This window comes from Stegodyphus dumicola, chromosome 3 (genome assembly GCF_044657685.1).
Source record: "Stegodyphus dumicola isolate Sdum_Otavi_A_Nest chromosome 3, ASM4465768v1".
NCBI classification, from domain to species: Eukaryota; Metazoa; Arthropoda; class Arachnida; order Araneae; family Eresidae; genus Stegodyphus; species Stegodyphus dumicola.
The window spans coordinates 131,444,350-131,464,005 of NC_140770.1; the positions used below are offsets into that span (position 1 = coordinate 131,444,350).

Below are 19,656 nucleotides of genomic sequence, written 5' to 3' on the forward strand. Positions count from 1 at the left end.
TAGCTTTAAAAGGATTTATTAACAGAGCACACAGGAACGGTTACAAACAAAAAGAAATATACATAAAAATGAAACATATACGAAATGGAACATCAAACATTTGAATAACATAACATAGTAAACTATCATCATGGCGGCTGGAGGTCGACTGACGATTTTTCATATCGCCACGAGATGGCGTTTTAATAAAATAGTTCGGTTACAGTTCATGAGTTCATGGCATGAATAAAATAGTTCAATTACGCTTAAATAGGTCTGTTACATCCTCCCCCTCTGACTTCGTAGACGTCTCGGCAAGAAGTCAGGAACTGACATTTGTCTACTTTGTGCAGCGGGTGGAGAATCAGATGGACGGGCTCCAGTTTGACGAGGAGTAGATTTTGCGTCACCAGCACCTTGTGCAACAGGTGCAGATTCGGATGGTATTACACGTTTCGGGCGTCCTCTTTTCTTTAAGGGAACCACTGGAATTACACGAGCTGAGTTTTGCTTATTTCGATATTAATTTGCACGAAAGTTACGAACATCATCTAAGGTTCGTAACTTTCGTGCAAATTGAAGAAAAGCAGCAGAATGTCCAGTTGAATCACATTTGGCTGTATTCAAAGCAAACCTTATTAATGGTAGTTTATCCTTCCATGACTGATGGTCGTTACCAACAAGTATTGCTAAACGTGGTTTCAGATCTATATTCTTCCTTTCAACTGGGTTTGATTGTGAGTGATAGACAGGAGTAAGACTTTGATCAATGTTCAAGATATAGCATAGTTGTTGCATAACAGCACTAGTAAACTGGGTACCATTATCACTTATTATTTTCCTGGGTAACCCAAATCGAAGGGCGACTTCCTCCAAAAGAATAGTGGCACATTCTCTGGCCGTGGCTTCCTTTAAAGCAAATAGTTCTGTCCACTTCGTGGCACAGTCCTGCACAATAAAAATCCATTTTTCACCAGACAGTGTTTCAGGAAGGGGACCGAAAAGATCAATTGACAAGGTCTCAAAACGTTGAGCATAGACTGGAGTTTGAAGTAAGCCAGATGGCTTTTGATTAGTGGCTTCTCCCACTACTTTGAAGACAGTGTGATATTTGTTAAGCAAGTGCAATCGTTCGTACAAATGTGTTCCTGGTATCGTCGATATATTCCAAATTTTTCTCAAATAGCCAAACCGTTGACGGATTTAACAAAGAAGAAAGCGCTGTGGAAGTGGGAAGCACAACAAGAAAATGCTTTCCAAGAGCTGAAATCCAAATTAATTAGCCCGCCGATTCTTAAGCAAGCTAATGGAACGAAGCCTTTTATCATTCGCACAGATGCTAGCAATGTAGCCATTGGCGCCCAACTAAATTTGAATCCAAAATGGCGCAATAAAACTTTTAGAATTTCTGTTTGGCTTTAACAAGCCCTTACTCCCGAATTTAACTTTTAGTTGCTGGAGATCGGCTCAGTTTCTTTTCAGGTGTGGACTGCTGGTCAAAAATTCTGGAAACCAATTTAGGAATTAAAATTGTCATGCCGTGCTGCTAGCACATCGAATCATCAACTGGACAGTTTCAACGGAAGAGATAAGTTCGTTTACATTATCGTTTAATCTGAGTTTAAAGTTATTTTAAACTGGTTATTTATTATAAGCTGCTTCTTAAAGCAAATGTAAATTCCTTACTGAAATCTGATTTATTGATAACACATAAGAGTATTAAAGGAAAGCAAACGGCTTTCTGTTAACCAAACGTTATTTATTGAACTGTAATTTGTTATTTTAAAATGTTAATGCGTATATTAAATTAATTTGTGGATAATATTGTTTCACTAAATACATGTTTTGATGTAAAAGTTTGAATATATTCATGGACGTTGTTCATTAGGATTTATTAGTTTCGCTTCTGATTTACAGCAGCAGATGTTTTTCCCCCGCGGAAATGTTTAGACTAGTGATAATTTATGATGTGTTTACGTCAAATCTTTTATTATTTTTATTTCCTTTGAGTGCTGTTGTTCCTCATTAAATGTTTTATTCTACATAAAAAAAATATTGTACTCGTTGATTTATCTTTCGACGAACATTTTGAGAAAATGATTATAATATACTACTTCAAGTAAATATAATTGTTTCCTTTAATGAATGCATGTCTTAAAAATATTTCTTGAAGCGAAAGAAAATGATTATGAATAAAATCGAATGACTATTTACGTGGGCGCCAATGTGATGTTGCCGTTCCTCAATAGACACTAATGCCGGCTATCTTTAAAAGGATTTGTTAACAGAGCACACAGGAACGGTTACAAACAAAAAGAAATATACATAAAAATGAAACATATACGAAATGGAACATCAAACATTTGAATAACATAACATAGTAAACTATCATCATGGCGGCTAGAGGTCGACTGACGTTTTTTCATATCGCCACGAGATGGTGTTTTAATAAAATAGTTCGGTTACAGTTCATGAGTTCATGGCGTGAATAAAATAGTTCAATTACACTTAAATAGGTCTGTTACATCTCTAAAATAAATATATCACCCTTAAAATCACTACACACATCTTCAAGAATCATATGCAAATTTCAAGAAGTACCCAGATGACACCGATGGTACGTCACAATGACGAGAGTGTAAGAGAGTAATATATAAGGAATACAGGCGAAGAAGTAAATTTGTTCGCAGGCGCTTTATAAGTGTTTCAGTGCAATAACCGAATAGTTATGACACAAAGGACGCATTTGGATGATTTTTTACGTGGTAGAATTATCGGCCGTCTGGAATGTGGGCGTACCCAACTGGAAGTATCAGACGAACTTGGAATTGCCCACAGTGTCATCTCCAGGCTTTGGCAACGATTCCAAGATGATGGTAATGTGAGTAGACGTTACACATAGGTCGCCCCAGAGTTACAACGCCGAATGAGGACCGGTATTTGGCAGTTACTGCCAAAAGAAACAGTCGGAGCACAGCCTCAGACCTGTCTCGTCATCTCTCTTCAGCCACTCGTACGACAATTTCAAGGCAGACCGTGTACAGACGCTTAGGGCAGATTGGTCTATATGCTCGTAGACCTGTCAGATGCGTTCCACTTACTGCAACTTTCTGTCGCCTGCGGTTAGCCTGGAGTAGAGAGCATGCATTGTGGACACCGCAACAGTGAGCTTGTGTGATGTTTTCCGACGAGTCCAGGTGTAGCTTGCAGTCTGATTCTCGCCGGACTTTCATATGGAGAGCTCCAGGTACCCGTTACCTCCAAGAAAACATCATTGAACGACACCGTTACGGTGGTACAGGAGTGCTCGTTTGGGGTGCAATTATTCTGGGTTCCAGAACTGACCTGCATGTTCAAATTGGAACCATGAAAAGCCAAATCTATCGGGACGTCATTCTGGAACAACATGTACGTTTGTTTCGGGCGCTATGGGCGCACAATTTGTGTTTATGGATGACAACGCACGTCCTCACCGTGCAAACATCGTAAGCGAATGCCTTCAATCGGAGGATATTACCCGTATGGACTGGCCAGCATTCTCACCGGACTTGAATCCAGTAGAGCACGTGTGGGGCATGCTTGGCCGACGAGTTGCAGCCTGTCAACCTCCTCCTACATGTCTACCGGAAGTTCGGATAGCATTGCTTTTTGAGTGGTATAATATCCACCCAAGATCAGATCGATAATTTGATACTCAGTATGCCTAGGCGTTGTACGGACTGTATTGCATCGTCTGGGAGACATACAATGTATTAACAATCATACCAACCATGTAATATTGTTTTTCTGTAAATAGGTTATTTTTTGTAATTTGCTCCAGGGAGAAAAAATCGCTAATTTTTTTAATAATATCAAACATATAACAACTTTTTTTTTCTTTTTACCTTTTGTTTAATAAATAAGCTTTACAGATAAGTCAAATTTGTTTTGCTTCTAACTCTTCCTTTGTCTGATTTTGCATTATCCTTAATTTATGGACATGAGTGTAATTTAAATGCGCCATTAAGTTAAGTGACGATACTACTTAGTTCAATGCCCTATATATTTTAGATTTAGTGTATAAGGTATTTCTCCCGATTTCTTGCCATTTCTCCATAGTGTGGTGGTCTGCACGCTGGGCGCGTATTCCGGAGTTCGGCGGTTCGATTCCCGGCGAAGGTGTTGCACATTTTTCACCTCTCCGTCTTCGAAATAACCTAATGACTCTACAAGTGGCACCCGAATTAAAAGGGTGGTCGATGATGATTCTCCACATCCAGGATTTGGCGATTGAGTCCCCTAAAAACCCCAGTCGCCCTTTAAAAGGGGGAGTATATAAGGTATTTCCGCCGTCTTCTTGGCATGCTTTCGTGGTGTAGTGGTCTGCAGGCTGGGCGCGTATTCCAGAGTTTCGCGGTTCGATTCCCGTCGAAGGCGTTGCATATTTTTCATCTTTCCGGCCTCGAAATAACTTTATGACTTTACAAGTGTATTGTCTTTAATCAAAAAATAAAAATTTTAAATAAAAGATATTTTAGGGTTTTGTCATAAAATTTTTTAGTTTTATTTCATTATATATTTATATATTTATTTTTTCCGCAGCAGGCAGGTGACTCATCAGATACACAGAGCGAAGCGGAAAGCATAAAGTCTGTCCGACTCCGAAGGAAGCTACCAAATCTTCCGCAAGACCAAGTTTCCTCTCCGAGTCCAACTAGGAAAACTCAAGAAAGAAATAAGAATGGTGTGTCTGAATCTCACGATCTTTCGACTGACATTGAGATGCCTTCCCCAGCAGTTGCTATGACGGTAACAACAACAGTAGTTACGACAATTGAAAGTTCAAGACAGTATTCTCCCGCGCATACCTTGGGTGCTCCCTCGCCGACACCTGGTGGTGATAACCTTTCTCCTTTGCTGGGCAGGCGAGCAGAGATGTCTAGAACTCCTAGCCCAGGTGGGGAAGCATCAGGTACTAAACTACCTCAATATATGCAAAACCTTAAGCAACAACTCAGGGACGAATTAAAAGCTGTGACAGAAGATAGAAAAGTGATGTTGGAACAAAGAGGAAAGGAAAGAGGGGAAGGAGAAAGCGTGCATACGCGTCTAACCCCAACATCAACTCAGCCACAAACAAATGAAAGGAGAGAAGAAACTAGGTTAGCTATCACATGTCAGGCAAGTTCGCCTCATAAAACACAGATAGCAGATCAGCAAGGCCAAATTCGTAATGACTCTTTGTATCAGCAAATGCAGTCACCTGCCCATTCCCCTTATCAAACACAGCCCAAATCGTCGGCATCCCAATTACAAACATATATACTTTCTCCGTACCGTACTCAACCACAGATACAATCTCCCTACCAAAGTCAAGAACAGTTGCATCAGTATCCCCAAACGTCTTACCAGGCGCAGAGTTATGCTCAGCACGTGAGCCAAGAACAGGCACTGTATTCTGGGCGTAATACACCTCAGCCGACTGGTGTGAGGACTTCTTTACCTGATGCCGTTCCCTCCTATGCACTGACGCATCGTTCTTCCGATGATGATATTACGATAATGACAACTGCCACTACGACTGTTGTATCGGCCTCTGAACAATGGCATGATGGTAAACGGCATCGTGTACCACCCACGACAACAGTTGCCCCTTCTTCGGCTTTAGTTGGGACCAGCATAGAATCACTGCGCCGACTTCAATCTAAAATGGCAACCCAGCCATCTCCAAAGAAAGGCAGGAGAAGACACACAAGCGAAATCACAGTGCCACCTTTCCCACAAATGGAGTCTCATGAGATGGCTCACACCTTGCACCATCCTCCTATGCGGCAGCAGCCTGCCCAATACATCCAGTATTATACGCAGGTTCAAGCTCAGCAAGCTGGTGAGTATTCAGATACAGACACCAGAAATGCGTGTATCTTATAATATAACTGAATATATATTTTATTCTGTTGCCTTTTCTAAAAATAAGAGGAAAAAATTCTTCTAGTGCTCATTTATTGCACTTTTTAAACATCTAAATTTTTATTTATGATATAAAACTTTAAGTAAGCATTGGTGATTATTATTCGTTGAGGATAGGTGCGAAATAATTACATATTTAATGCTGTTTATTAACGAATGGCTTCTGAAACTTACGGTGAACTTAGTGTATTTTTTATAACTTCTAAACTTACAGCAAACTTACGATACCTAACAAAATCTTTGCCTAAAACCGTTATTTCAGGATCATTTATATATACTAATGTATGATAGTAAAATATGGGATATATCATTTAGTGCCTTTAAATTTGAAAATGAAAGAACAAAAATCGAATTTAAAAATTTATTTTATATGACTTCTTAAACATAGCAAAATTTTTTACTTCTTTTCACATCTTTAAATGTAAGAATTGGAGGCTTCCTTCTGCCCACCTGGACACGAGTGTCCCCATAGCTCAAAAGAAGGGGCCCCGTATCTCCACAAACGAGGGTAGCCAGTAACCCAAACAACAAACAAAAATACAAAATCAAAACTAAATAAGCAAATCTAACACAAAATTACAAACTAACAAACAAACAAAAAATTCCATAAACACAAATTCACAACATAGAACACCACAGATATCCAAAACCCATATAAATACAAAATTCAATTTTAACAGAAGATTCCTACTAGCGCCCTATTTTCATTCATAAACTTCATTAGAGCAATAAAATATGACTAGCTATATGATTAGCAACAATATGATTTAAAAACATCTTTAAATGTATAAAATATTTAAAATTTGTCTATTTCAACATATTAATTAACATATTAGGAATTTTTAATTTATAAAATTCATATCAGATTCATTACTGTATTCGGATGCATAATCGTTCGGATTATATTACTAACATACTGGCCACAAATGTATACTTTTTCTTTGAACCATATTATGAGCTATACTTTCATTCTCACGTATTGATCCGGTTGCATGGGTAACGCATAAAGATTTAGTTGTTTGTCAAATTATATTAACATGAGACTCTGAGCATGTAGTAAAATATGCATCATGCATTAATTAAGTTGAATAACTTATCAGATGTTTTTCGTTCCTTATAATTACTAGGTATGGTGAGTAGAATGCTAAAATTATATTGTATTTAACAGTTATAGTAAAATTTGCCCAAAATCTGTATGTTTTTAATTCTTAATACAGAAACTGATATTTTTCAGAATTGATAGACGTAATTCCATGCAAATAAAAATTACTTTTAGAGACCATCATAGATACACTGGTGGATAATTGCTAAGGACGGTAGCAGTGGTAGCAACAACAAAATGGAAGGCAGGAAAATGTGGAAATTAGCATAAGTGTGGGATACAGTAAGACGTGTTGTGCGTATGTAAATTTTGAATTACCGAAGTTGTTCGTCACGTGATAGCGCTGATAAGAGATATAAGGGATTTGATGCTTATTGACCGTTGTTCTTCAAAAGCAAAATTTTAAAGGAAAGAATCAGTTCATGAACTTGCAATTTTCAATATGTCTTCCCAACATTATTTAAATGATTTAGCGCGTGGTCGTGTTATTGACAAGATTGAAGAAGGGCGAAAAATAACACATATTGTTAGGGAGTTTGTCGTCAGCCACAGTATTATATCAAGATTTTGGAAATCATTTCAAACAAATGGAATGCATAGGGGGAAGATCATGTTCGCTGTACGACGCCTGCAGAAGAGAGGTACATAGTGCTACCGAGAAAAGGAACTGGCGGGGCACAGCTACTGTGGTAGCAGATCAATTACTTGCTACTTGCAAGCGAATCCCCCGAAAAACTTCAGCCAGAGGTTTGCGTCAAGGAGGACTATACGCCTGCTTTATTATTAGTGAAATGTAACCGTTCCGACCGCTTGCAATGGTGTCGTCAGTATCGCAATTAGAGGGAAGACCACTGGGCTTGTGTACCATTCTTAGATGAAAGTAAGTTCAGTCTCTCGTTTAACTGTGAACGAAAACTTATATAGCATAAGAGTGGTACTGTATATAGTTCCGCAAACATCCAGGAAAGACACCAATATCCTATAAGTAGCGTCATGGTATGGGCTGGGATCATGTTCAATGGCCGTAAATCCTTCTATGTGCTTCCAGCTAGTACTATGACTGGCCAACAACACATTAACGATGCTCTGCTGCCTCATGTTCACATGTTCTGTTGTGCTATCAGTGATAAATTTGTTTTCATGGACGATAGCGCAACATGTCATTGAACAGTCGCTGTCCAGGAGTGCCTAGAGAGCGAGAATATTCAACGCCTCGTATGGCGAGCAGGTTCTCCAGATATGAATCTCATTGAAAATGCTTGGGATGCTTTGGCGAAGAGTCCTGCTGGTCGACAATGCCGTCTAATAAGAAAAGAGCACCCTCATCTGTGCACTGACAAAGGAATGGAATAAATTATCCCAACAGTTGCTGGATAATATTGTGGAAAGCATGGCACGACGTGTGCAATATTGCATCGCCCTCCATGTTGGCCATATCTTGTTTTGATATTGTACACCGGAATGCCTGCTGACGGTTTCCTCCCTTTACGCATTCAGCATAAAGTGATCATATTTTCCCTCGAACACTTTTCAAAGCCTTCTGGATTTCAGAACGCAATGAATTAACTTTATTATGTCCTTGTATTCTGGTATTATTTTATTTCACTTGGCGTCCAACTTCACTTACTTTCTTACGCGCTACATAGCCATCTGTGATCCGTCCATAGCAATTGTTCACTAGTGTATTTCGAAGCAAGAGACCTGAGAATTGTGAAGTTTCTTCTTCAGATTTCGAACTCCTAACCTCTCATTTGCTTGCCAGAAGTGCTTTTAAATTTCATCACGAAGGCACACTAAGAAGAGAGAACATATCTTACACATTCCTCCTTTTAATGGGCCGACTGGGGAAGAGGATATACAGTGGTCAAATCTAATTGCACGGAATTGTTGTTACCACCTTTTAATTAGAACGCGACGCGTAGAGTCTATAAAAACATTTTTGAAGCAAGGATCTTGAAAAAAGAAGCAATGCATTCTCCGGGACTCTAATCTCGAACCTTCCAAATGCTATCCTGAAATGATTTCCAATTACACCACGAAGACGCTCAGAAAAGAGGTAGAAAATAACTTATAATTTGACTTACATTTTACACATATATTTTACACTTATTTTTTATGCTTAAACTTCAAATACAATAGTACAGTGAAGATAAATGTGTGATGGATATTTTTGTACATTTGGACCATTAATTGCTTGTTTAATTCGGTTATGAACAAAAAGAAGAAGGGGAAGGAGTTTATTAGATAATGACATATATCGAGAGTGGGATGTTTCAAACAATTATATTTTCATGTGCCACTTACAGGGGTTGGACAAAAATATGGAAACACCTTTAAAAAAACATGTTTCTTTGCTTAATATGGTGTAGGAAACCCGTTGGCATCCAAAACAGCTTGCAGTCTTCTCGGAATGGATAAATACAGTTCCTGTATGTTTGCCAAGGGAATACTATACCATTCTTCCTGCAAAACGGTGGCAAGTTCAGATAACGATGTTGGCGGTGGATAACGAGAACGCACTTTCCGTTCCAGTGTAAACCACAAAGGTTCGATTATATTCAGGTCTGGTGACTGTGGTGGCCAGGGGAGATGGGACAACTCATCCTCGTGCTCAGAAAACCAGTCCTGGACAATGTGAGCTGTGTGAACAGGGGCTTTGTCGTCTTGGAAGACACCATCACCATCGCGGAACAAAGTTTGTACCATGGGATGAACTTGATCGGCCAAAATGTTCACATAAGTCTTGGCAGTCATGTGCCCTGACACAGTTATCATGGGCTAGCAGAAAACCACGATATGGCTGCCCAAACCATAACAGAACCCCCGGCATGTTTCACTCTTGGCAACAAGTAGTCTGTATTATAGGCTTGAGATGGCGTTCCCCAGACGTAAACTCGGCCAGAAGTGGGAAACAATGTGAAAGAAGACTCGTCAGACCATATTACTCGCTTCCACTGCTCTATAGTCCAGGCTTTATGACTTAAACACCACCTTTTCCTGTTACGGGCATTAGCATCACTGATGAGTGGCTTCTCAATTGCAGCACGGCCAGCAATTCCCTGTTTATGAAGCTCCCTTCTAATTGTTTTGGTACTTACAGGGTTCGGTAACACAACATTCATTTCAGCAGTAACTTTTGCAGCTGTGGTCTTCTTATTTTTCGTCACAATTGCCCTTAATGATCGTCTGTGACGATCACTCAGGACACACTTTCGTCCGCGCTGTGATTTAGCAGATGATGTTTTTCCGCTTTTGAAATATGCGGAATAAATTTTTGATACAGTACCTCTTGAAACACTAAACACCTCGGCTACCTTGCTTACGGAAGCACCTACCATACAAGCTCCAACAATTTGCCCACGTTCGAAGTCTGTAAACTCTGACATAATGCAATGACAACCTCACATAACAGTACTCCGACAAACAACTGAACTGTTTAGCACATTTACGAAGTTGTATAGGTGGCGTCAGTAGTCAAAAATGCCAGCGCCACCTACATATTTCATTAAAATCAATCATTTTTTTCAAACATGCATTTCACAAGGTGTTTCCATATTTTTGTCCATCCACTGTACGAGGCAAACCACAACAGGCTCCTCACACCATAGTTAACATTACCTAATAAAGAACAATTCATGAGGTAAAAAATCATGAAATTATTGATACTATCCAAATATTATGGACCAGAACTTCCTATTATTCATAAAAGCAAGCCAGAAAATAATTCTCTGTTCACAACACGAGTCGTCATATTCAATACTGATTGTAATGAATTTTTCACCTGTAACGTTTTCACGTGTCAAGTACAATATTTTCTTATATTTCTTTCTTTTCATTGTTGTTATTCAGGTTACCGAACAATGGAGTTCAAATCCGTTGACAGCCATGTAAGGGCGGCTGATATATTAAGGGCCAGCGGTCATCGTTATGGAGGCAGCCTGGGCAGTGGCCTTGGATCTACTGAGGCCCTTTACCAGGGTAGGAGAGTTTTGAATAACAAAATCCAAGACTATCTTGCTGACAACAGGATCATGGAACAGCAGCAGAGACTTGTTGGTCCAGACGCTTATTTCCAGACTCTGAATAATGAGATCAACAGGTGAGAAACTGAAATAGAAAAAGCTGTGAAACATTTAATTCCTGAGGAACTTTTCCGAAGAATGGAAATTATTTTAAGCTTTTTCACTTTATTTCTTATACTAAGAGTCTGTAGTTGCACATCCAAATCATAAATATGCCCTTTGGTTTAGTCTTTTAGATCACGTTTATTTTAATATTAATTCGACTATGTGTTTTAGGAAAGAATATGAAATTGCTATAAAATCTGTGACAGATTCCAATTACATTCATTGTATTTCATAGATTGAAACACCATATAAAATTTCTTTAAAAGTTCGTAAGGAAACTCTAGAAAGTTAATCAGGACAAGATTTCTGGCTTTATTTATTCAGATAAAAAAATATTAAAATTCTGCTTGATATCAAATAATTTTAATTAGAGTATATTACGCGGTGATTTAAAATTAAAGTTTATTGCTATTTCTGTCTAATTTGTGACAGCTTACTTATTCAAAATTATACTTAGAAGGTAATATTGAAAAGTAAGAGGAGGTGATATTTTTGACCTGCAATTTCCTGTCATTCTACGAAGTCAACAAAGGAATTTGATCCTATAAAAACTATGAATTAAAGATGCAAAAAAGGCTAGCAAACTATTTGGTAGACATATAAGCAGTGTTTGTTGAAAGAATATCTAAATTTCCACATTACAAATCATATGGAAAGGGATGGAATCTGCGTGCACGAAAACTATTCAACCATGAATATGCGAATTTGCACTTCAAAATCAATTTATTTATTTACTTGTTATTTATACAGGAAACTGATTTATTTTTGAACAAATTCAACTGTAACATCCGTTATGTTTTTCAATTTTTTGAAACCCGTTTTTCTTTTGTTTCACTTCTTGAAAACTGTTCGTGGGAAAGGCTCTTGTGAACGAAATGGAAAGTAAGTGTTACTTGTAGTGTATAATAACACTTTCGTGACTGAAACGCTCGAGACGACTTTCTTCAAACGTCCAAAGGCCGCCTGAACAACCCACATCACATGCTATGTTTCTACCCTCCCGCTAAAGTACACAATAACCTAAGGTACACTTTTTCTAAATGCATTACATCGGTTATAGTAGAGTCTTGTCGTAAGCGGATTCTTTTGTCGTTGATTACCTTTAGGTTAAAAAAAGGGAGACTTAATATACACTACGAATCTAAAACTGCTTTATTAGGAACTAGAAACGATATTGGAAAATTCCACATTATTTGCTCGTTAAGGTTCGGGAGGGGAGAAATTATTTTAGGTTATTTAAGCAAACAAATGAGCAAAGGCCTTAGCCTTCTATGGGTTAATATTTTATGATTTTGTACATTCTGTATAAAATTTGAAAGAATATTTTTCTCGATCAAATGGTATACTGTAGACACTACTTAATATGAACGTGCTTAATTTTATAATTGCGAGATTGTTACAAAACTGCGGAAGACTTGCCCGTTTATATACGAAAACAAGGGAGATACTTCGTTTATTGTGACGAACGATTCGGTTAATATTATCAAAGTAAACCAGAATAAGATTTTTTACTGAAGTAAAGTCGTTAAATAAGAGATGCAGTTATCATATAAAATCAAAATAGATTACAAAAAGCGCCAAATATGAGTAAAGTGTCGCAAAGTAAGAGATTAAGTTCGCCGAATATCTTTCTTTTTCGGCGTTTTAGATTTTAGTCAACCAAATAATTTAGGCTAAAGCTACCTTAGTTTACCACAGATTTTGAACTACTCTACTGATTTTGAGAGTGATCAAGTTCCCGCTTCTTCAGGAGGAAAACAAACTGCAGTTTACCTCCCTGCTGCTGAAAGGGGAGGGATTCCTTGAAAATATCTCTGCCAGACTAAAGTTGCTATTTTGCCTAATTTAAAATTTTACATTTGCATGTTCTGTTCCAGTGAATGATGATATCCTCCGAGTGTTGAGATTAAGGGTATACACTGGTGTGCAAAAATTAAGGACGAGACGGTTTTTTCAATATAACTTTGTACAAAAGCTTTCCAAATCAACACATTTAATGCCGTAAGATCCCCAATTCGTAAGAACATGAGTAATGTAAGCAACACTTACTAAAAGAGAAATCAGAGGGATAAAAAGAAGCTTTATTGAAAAGGTAGCATGGAGCGCAATGCGACTGAAGGCCGAAACATCCCCGTGATGGGTGTCCAGCAAGAAACATCCGGTCTTTAATAGGGGATATGGTCTCCCCTGACTGCTAGGCAGGTTTCACAGCGTCTGCCATGCTGAGAATGAGGGTGTCAATGAGTTGTTGAGGCATTGCTGCCCATTCGTCTTGCAGCGCCAATCGAAGCTCCGGAATCGTTACTGGTGGTAAGGTACGAGCTGCCAAGCGTCTGCCTAGAAAATCCCATACATGCTCGATGGGATTGAGATCCGGAGGTCGTGCCGGCCAATCCGTACGTTCAATATCCTCACACTCTAAGAGCTGTTCGGCAGCTACTGTGCGATGACAGGGTGCATTGTCGTCCATGAAAAGGAACTGCGGACCCATAGCGCCTCTAAAAAGACGCACATATGGAAGAAGAATCTCGTTACAATAACGGGTCCCGTTGACTGAACCTGCGTCGAAGATGTGAAGGTCTGTACGACTACCAAGCATGATGCCTCCCCAAACGAGAACACCGCCACCTCCATACCTGTCCCTTTCAATGATGTTCGAGGGATGATTGCGGCTTCCCCGCTCTCTCCAGATGAGTATGCGATGAGAATCGCTACTCAGACTGAATCTGCTCTCATCTGTAAAGAGTACTCGTCCCCATTCATTGTCTCTCCAATTCCGGTGTTCCCGGCACCACAGAGAACGCCTTCTCCGATGGGCAGGCGTTACAGGTACACACCGTACAGGGCATCGTGCAAACAGACCACCACCGTGCAGTCTTCTGGCCACGGTAAAACGCGATATCGGTCGTCCAGTCGCCTGTGTCGTGTGTCTAGCGATTTCTCCCGCTGTCTGCAGCCTGATTCTTCTTGCCTGTAAGGCAATATACCGGTCATCTGCGGCTGTGGTTCCTCGTGGACGACCACTACTAAACCCCCGGATAGCTGTTCCTGTAGTTTGAAATTGTCTCCAAAGTCGTGAAACGATGCTGTGAGCAATTCCGAACTCTGCAGCCACACTTGTCACACTGCAGCCTTTCTTCAATTTCCCAATGATTCGACCTCGGGTAAAAGCATCCAGACGTCGTCTAACAGATTGATTATTCGCGATTTCTCGCTGAGGCAGTAACTCGGTGTAACTGCTATACGGCGTGCAATCTCTTTGCCAGAAATACTGATCTTACACCGACAACATGCTTTATACTACTCAGACACTCCCCCATTACGTCTACCTGCATATCTGCGCATGTGCTACCGTAGATCACCTTACTTAATCTCCTGATTGGTCTTTCTGTCCGCTCTGCCTCTTCGTTCAGCTGATATGCTAATTTTTCAACTTCTTACTTAATTTTTGCACACCAGTGTAGTATCGGTCAAATAATTTCCAGAAATGTTATGAACAGTTCATAAAGGAACTTTAGCATTTAAGACATTATAAATATTTCATACTCAAATTTTATCATTTTTCTGATTAAAATCCTGTGAAAGGTCTTATTTGTGTTTTTCTTCTTGCATTTATATTAAATTATTTAAATTCCATTGTAGTTTTGAAGGATATATTTTCGTTTAATATTATCATTCGATTAATGCTATCAAAATAACCGTGGACAAACGTGATCACATTAAGATGCGCCTACTGTGTTTTAAATTAAACTGACAGTGCTCACAGTGTTCTGTAGCGCGATCTATTTGCGAGAATGACGCCACATTTTGTAGGAAGATTAAACACAATGGGGGACGAAGGATTCCGCGAAAAAAAATTAGTTCCAAAAGTCACCGCTAGGGAAATATTTGGCGCTGTGTAATAGAAAATAGAGTGGTAACAAATGCAAATCAATACGGAAATTACCTTTTATTTTGCATTCAAATGAGGTTCAATGTGGCTGCCGTTGTTGTGGACCACATATTGCATTCTGTGCACCGTCAATGTTCTGATAGAAGAATGGACCTACTATAAGTTCTGCTGTGAACCCACACCAAACAGTTACTTTTGGTAAATGTAAGGGAATTGCTGTGACTGCATGTGGTAATTTGTCATCCCAAATTCGGCAGTTCTGGGTATTCACAGTTCCATTTAGGTAAAAGTGGGTCTCGTCTTCCCATAAGATCATCCATCACGGCCAAGCATCATCCACCTCCATTCTGGAAAGAAAGGTGAGAGCAAAAGTCAATCGCTTATCATAGTCGGGGTACAGTAACTCCTGTTACACGGCTGATCTTGTACGGATAGAAGTTGATAATCTTTCTTAAGATTTTCCATACCGTACTGTAAGACATATCCATATTCCATAAGGCATATCCATAATAAAAGGTAATTTTATTCCGTATTAATTTGCATTTGTCAACACTCTATTTTCTATTACACAGCGCAAATATTCCCCTAGCGGTGACTTTTGGAACAAATTTTTTTTTCGCGGAATCCTTCGTCCCCCGTTTTGTTTAATCTTCCTACAAAATGTGGCGTCATTTTCGCAAATAGATCGCGCCACAGAACACTGTGAGCACTGTCAGTTTAATTATGGCCACCCGGTATATGTAAATCAATAAATGTTCGAAAATTATTTTGAAGATTTATTTATTTAAATATATATTTTAAAATTAAGTAATACGCAAGTGAATATGATGTACACAGTTTGTTTTCTATAGTCAAATGGAGTTGCAAATGGATAAGGTTATAAATGTATCTTGGCTTGAATTTCCGCTACTGAGGGGTTAAGTTTTCTGAAATTTTTTTAAATGTTAAATTTCCTCGCAAATGTGCAGTATATTTAAAAATTTCCAGTTTTCTCCCTTCACCTAAAATATTACACAGGGTTAGCATAAAGGATTCATTAATTTTGAAATGGCTGTATTTTCAAAAGTATTACGCTACGCACTTGACAAATTTTTTCACTATTTCACCAAGTTTCCCGGATAAGTGGGACGTTGCTTCATCGCTGAATACCATCTTTGGTGGCGAAATCTTCGTCCTCCAATGTTGACGTAAAAATTTAGTCGAAGGGCATAACCTTCTGGCTTTAATTCTTGCAGGAGCTACACATGGTACGGTTGGAAATGCAACCGTTGCAGCAAAATCTTCCACAAAGATTTTTTTTTTTGTGGTATTCTTACCGTGCCTGTACATTTCATAACAATAGGTAGAGATAATTTAGAATTCGGCTTTCTGTGAAATCTGTAGCTGAAAATGTAGGAAAAAAGATTCTCGTGTTGAATATTTTGTACTGGATTAGATGCTTGTAATATTGCGAACGTTTTCGAATAGGTGATGTATTATGTAATATATATTATCTATATGTTTGCAATCAATATATTGAACCACTTTTTTGTTTACTGTTATTATCTTGCAATTTTCTCGACATCTTAATTTATCTAGACAATAAAAATCTATGAAAATTTATAAGGCATTGTGATACTTCGAGTCAATATAAATTAATAATTTACAATTTATGGAAGTTGGTAGTGAAGTGCTGTTGAGATGTAAACAGTTTGAAATCACTAGTGGAGCATATATGTGAAAGAAATGCACTGATTAAAGAAATCGTTTTTTAGATTGCGTCGTTCTTCAGAAAACTTACATAGGGAGTCAATTTATGACAAGCCCTCGTGGAGTGGTCAACTGGTTCCCGCTCAAGGACCGACTACTGATACGAGGACTAGTCCGCAAACAACGGAGCGACGCAAAAGGTATTTAATTTCCTACCTATGAAATTCATTATTTCCATTTGCTTTGTGCTAAGTTAAAAAAAATTAAATGCTCTTTATTATGATTAAAGTTGCAACTTCTAGGTATAACATAGCTAATGAGCGATAAAGTCGCTGAAAACTGGTAGTTCCAAACTGGGTTCGATTCCAGGCGAACGGGCTGGCTGAATGGGCGTTTTCGTGGTTTACCCCATGTATAAAGTGTATACGAACTAGTTCCCTTAGAACGTCTTCCACGAAGGCATCCATTATCTTTGTCAGATAACCCTACTTTGCCGTAATCTCTTTAAACGGAAACAAACCAAACCAAAATCAAATTGCATTTGGAACAAATGCACAGCCTGAAAATAACTGGCGGTCTAGTTCTTTTTTTAAGAAAATGATCAATTTTACTAACAAAACGTTTTAATAAATTTCACTTACTAAACATTTAACAAAACGTACATAAAGAATAATAACTAGCCGCCCAGCTAGTATAATGATGATCCTGACTGCCGTAGCGATGGTCCCGGGTTCGAATCCCGGAGAAGGCATGGTTGTAAGTGTCCGTCCCATCGTAGGAGGTAACAGTGGCCACCTATTAGGTGCTTCCATAATGAAATGACTGTAAGGGCCACTTTCGGTCCTTGTAGTTCCACCTAATGTTTTCACCGAAAATTTATTATGAGAGAAAAAAACTTGGAAATAAATAATAACAATTTAGTTATTTTTAGCCCAAAGGGCGTTAAGACAAAAGGGCTCTTAATTTCGTTTTGGCATTTTGCGTTGGTTGACTATAAATGTCGGTTCACTTTTCAAATTGTTGCTACCAAATATTAGAGCCCTAGTTATATTTAAAGAAATTAAATAATGAAGAATATGCATAAATGTATGCACGTTTTTTGCATTGCGGTAAAACAACGCTACCTAGAGCCATCCAATTGTAAATAACGTACATCTAGACCCGAATATGAGAATGCTCTATATTAGAACAATTATAACATATAGTCATATTTAATAGGTACTACTAAACATCATTTCTGTTTAATTGAAAATTCATATTAATACTGTTGTGTGCGTACTGGTTCGTTACGAAATGAATGCACAAGTCCGATGAAAAATGAACAAAAAATTATTATTATCACAACAAATATGCTTAAATTTCCTAAAATATTCGTGCAGTATTACAATATCTCAAAGTAGTTATCTTTTAACTACTGAAACGTTCAAAAGAAAGCTAATCCGCGAATTCGCTACAGTCAACAAGAGCAGTTTTCTAAACATATTCTTAAACATCAACAAACTAACTAACTACCACGAACTTATTTATTTATTTATTTATTTCTGATTCACCGCAGGTATACAACTACTTTGAGTTTTGACCTGTTCAATCTGTGCAGCCTATGAAGGCCATTCACGGTTTTTAGTACATTAAGGTGCTACTGCAGCTCGCCCGGGGGCGTGACATTAGAACAAGGCGCAATCATTTCGTGGCGAAGTCAAGCTGAATATACGAAAAATTGGGAAATTAGTATTTGGAAAACAAAATCATCCAGCATTCAAGTCCATGCATGATGCATTCGGTCAGGATAGTAGCGTAAGGTTACTGAGATAGGGTGCGCAGTCCAGCAGGTAATCAGGAGTAGAACCACAGCAGTGGGCGTGGTGAGATCACAGTATACACAGTCCTTAACACATATTAATTAATTCAGAGTTTCTAACCTGCTTCCAGGCAAATAGCCAATTTTGGCAGTAACACAGTTCTTGATTAAATAATGTTAGATAGAGCACAAAACACAACTTCATATGTACACTATTTACATATTTATATCACCACTGCGCATTATGGTGAATTGACCGAGGTCTCTTCACCACGCTGTCCACCGTAGAGTCATAATTACCGAGTTCTCTTAGCGTGTGCACTGGAGAATTATCCATTTTTTCGAAGAAGTTGTGCGCCTCCATGAGGATTTGTTCAGGAATGGGCTTTATTTTCAAGTCTGCATGAATGATGCTATTTCGTACAAACCAGGGCGCGTTAGTGATGGCTCACAAAATTTTGTTTTGAAGGACTTCTAGTTTTCTCTCCTATCCGTCTTATTGGCAATTGCCCACGCTGGGGCGGCGTAGAGCATAACTGACCTAATCATAGTGAGATAGATCATGCGTTTAGCTTTTAAGCTCAATTTCGATTTTCTACCTATAACAGTATAAAGCGACATGAAAACTCCGCTTGCTTTATTTACTTGGTTGCTCTTTGAACTACCACGAACTGAGAGGTTTTCCTCCTTTTATAAGATTTTAAAATCGCCCGCGAGAATTTTCTAGTACTTTCTCGAAATCAAAAAAGGATATTTATTAAATGTTACATGCACGCGCTCTTGTATTTTCAATTTTCCGGCTTAGCTTTCTTTTAATATTCGTGACGCGCTGCACTGCGCGGGAAATAAAACCATTTAATTTACAATTCAACTAACATAAGCTATTTAAATACCAAATCCGTAACAATACCTATATTGTAGTAGGTAAAAGTGTGAATATGTACAAACATAAGTAAACATTTTGTAGCAAGAGTAATCAAGGTGAACATATATCATTATAACCAGACAAAATATGGTCAAACTGTTGCGTTGTGGAAAATATAGCAAATTAAACCCATTCTATGACTAAGATCCAGTGTAAAATGACTAAAAATAAAACAATACAAAAGTAAGTAAAATC

General features: G+C 38.4%; 1 protein-coding gene across 1 annotated transcript in view; it reads left to right on the forward strand.

The window, feature by feature from the left end:
- LOC118186632 (uncharacterized) overlaps positions 1–19,656 on the forward strand; it is a 435,694-nt gene that overhangs the window by 356,047 nt on the left and 59,991 nt on the right. The window contains exons 10-12 of the mRNA XM_085813324.1: positions 4,561–5,845; positions 10,880–11,129; positions 16,804–16,938. Of these exons, the coding sequence (XP_085669450.1) occupies positions 4,561–5,845; positions 10,880–11,129; positions 16,804–16,938 (1,670 nt within the window). The remainder of the gene's footprint in view (positions 1–4,560; positions 5,846–10,879; positions 11,130–16,803; positions 16,939–19,656) is intronic.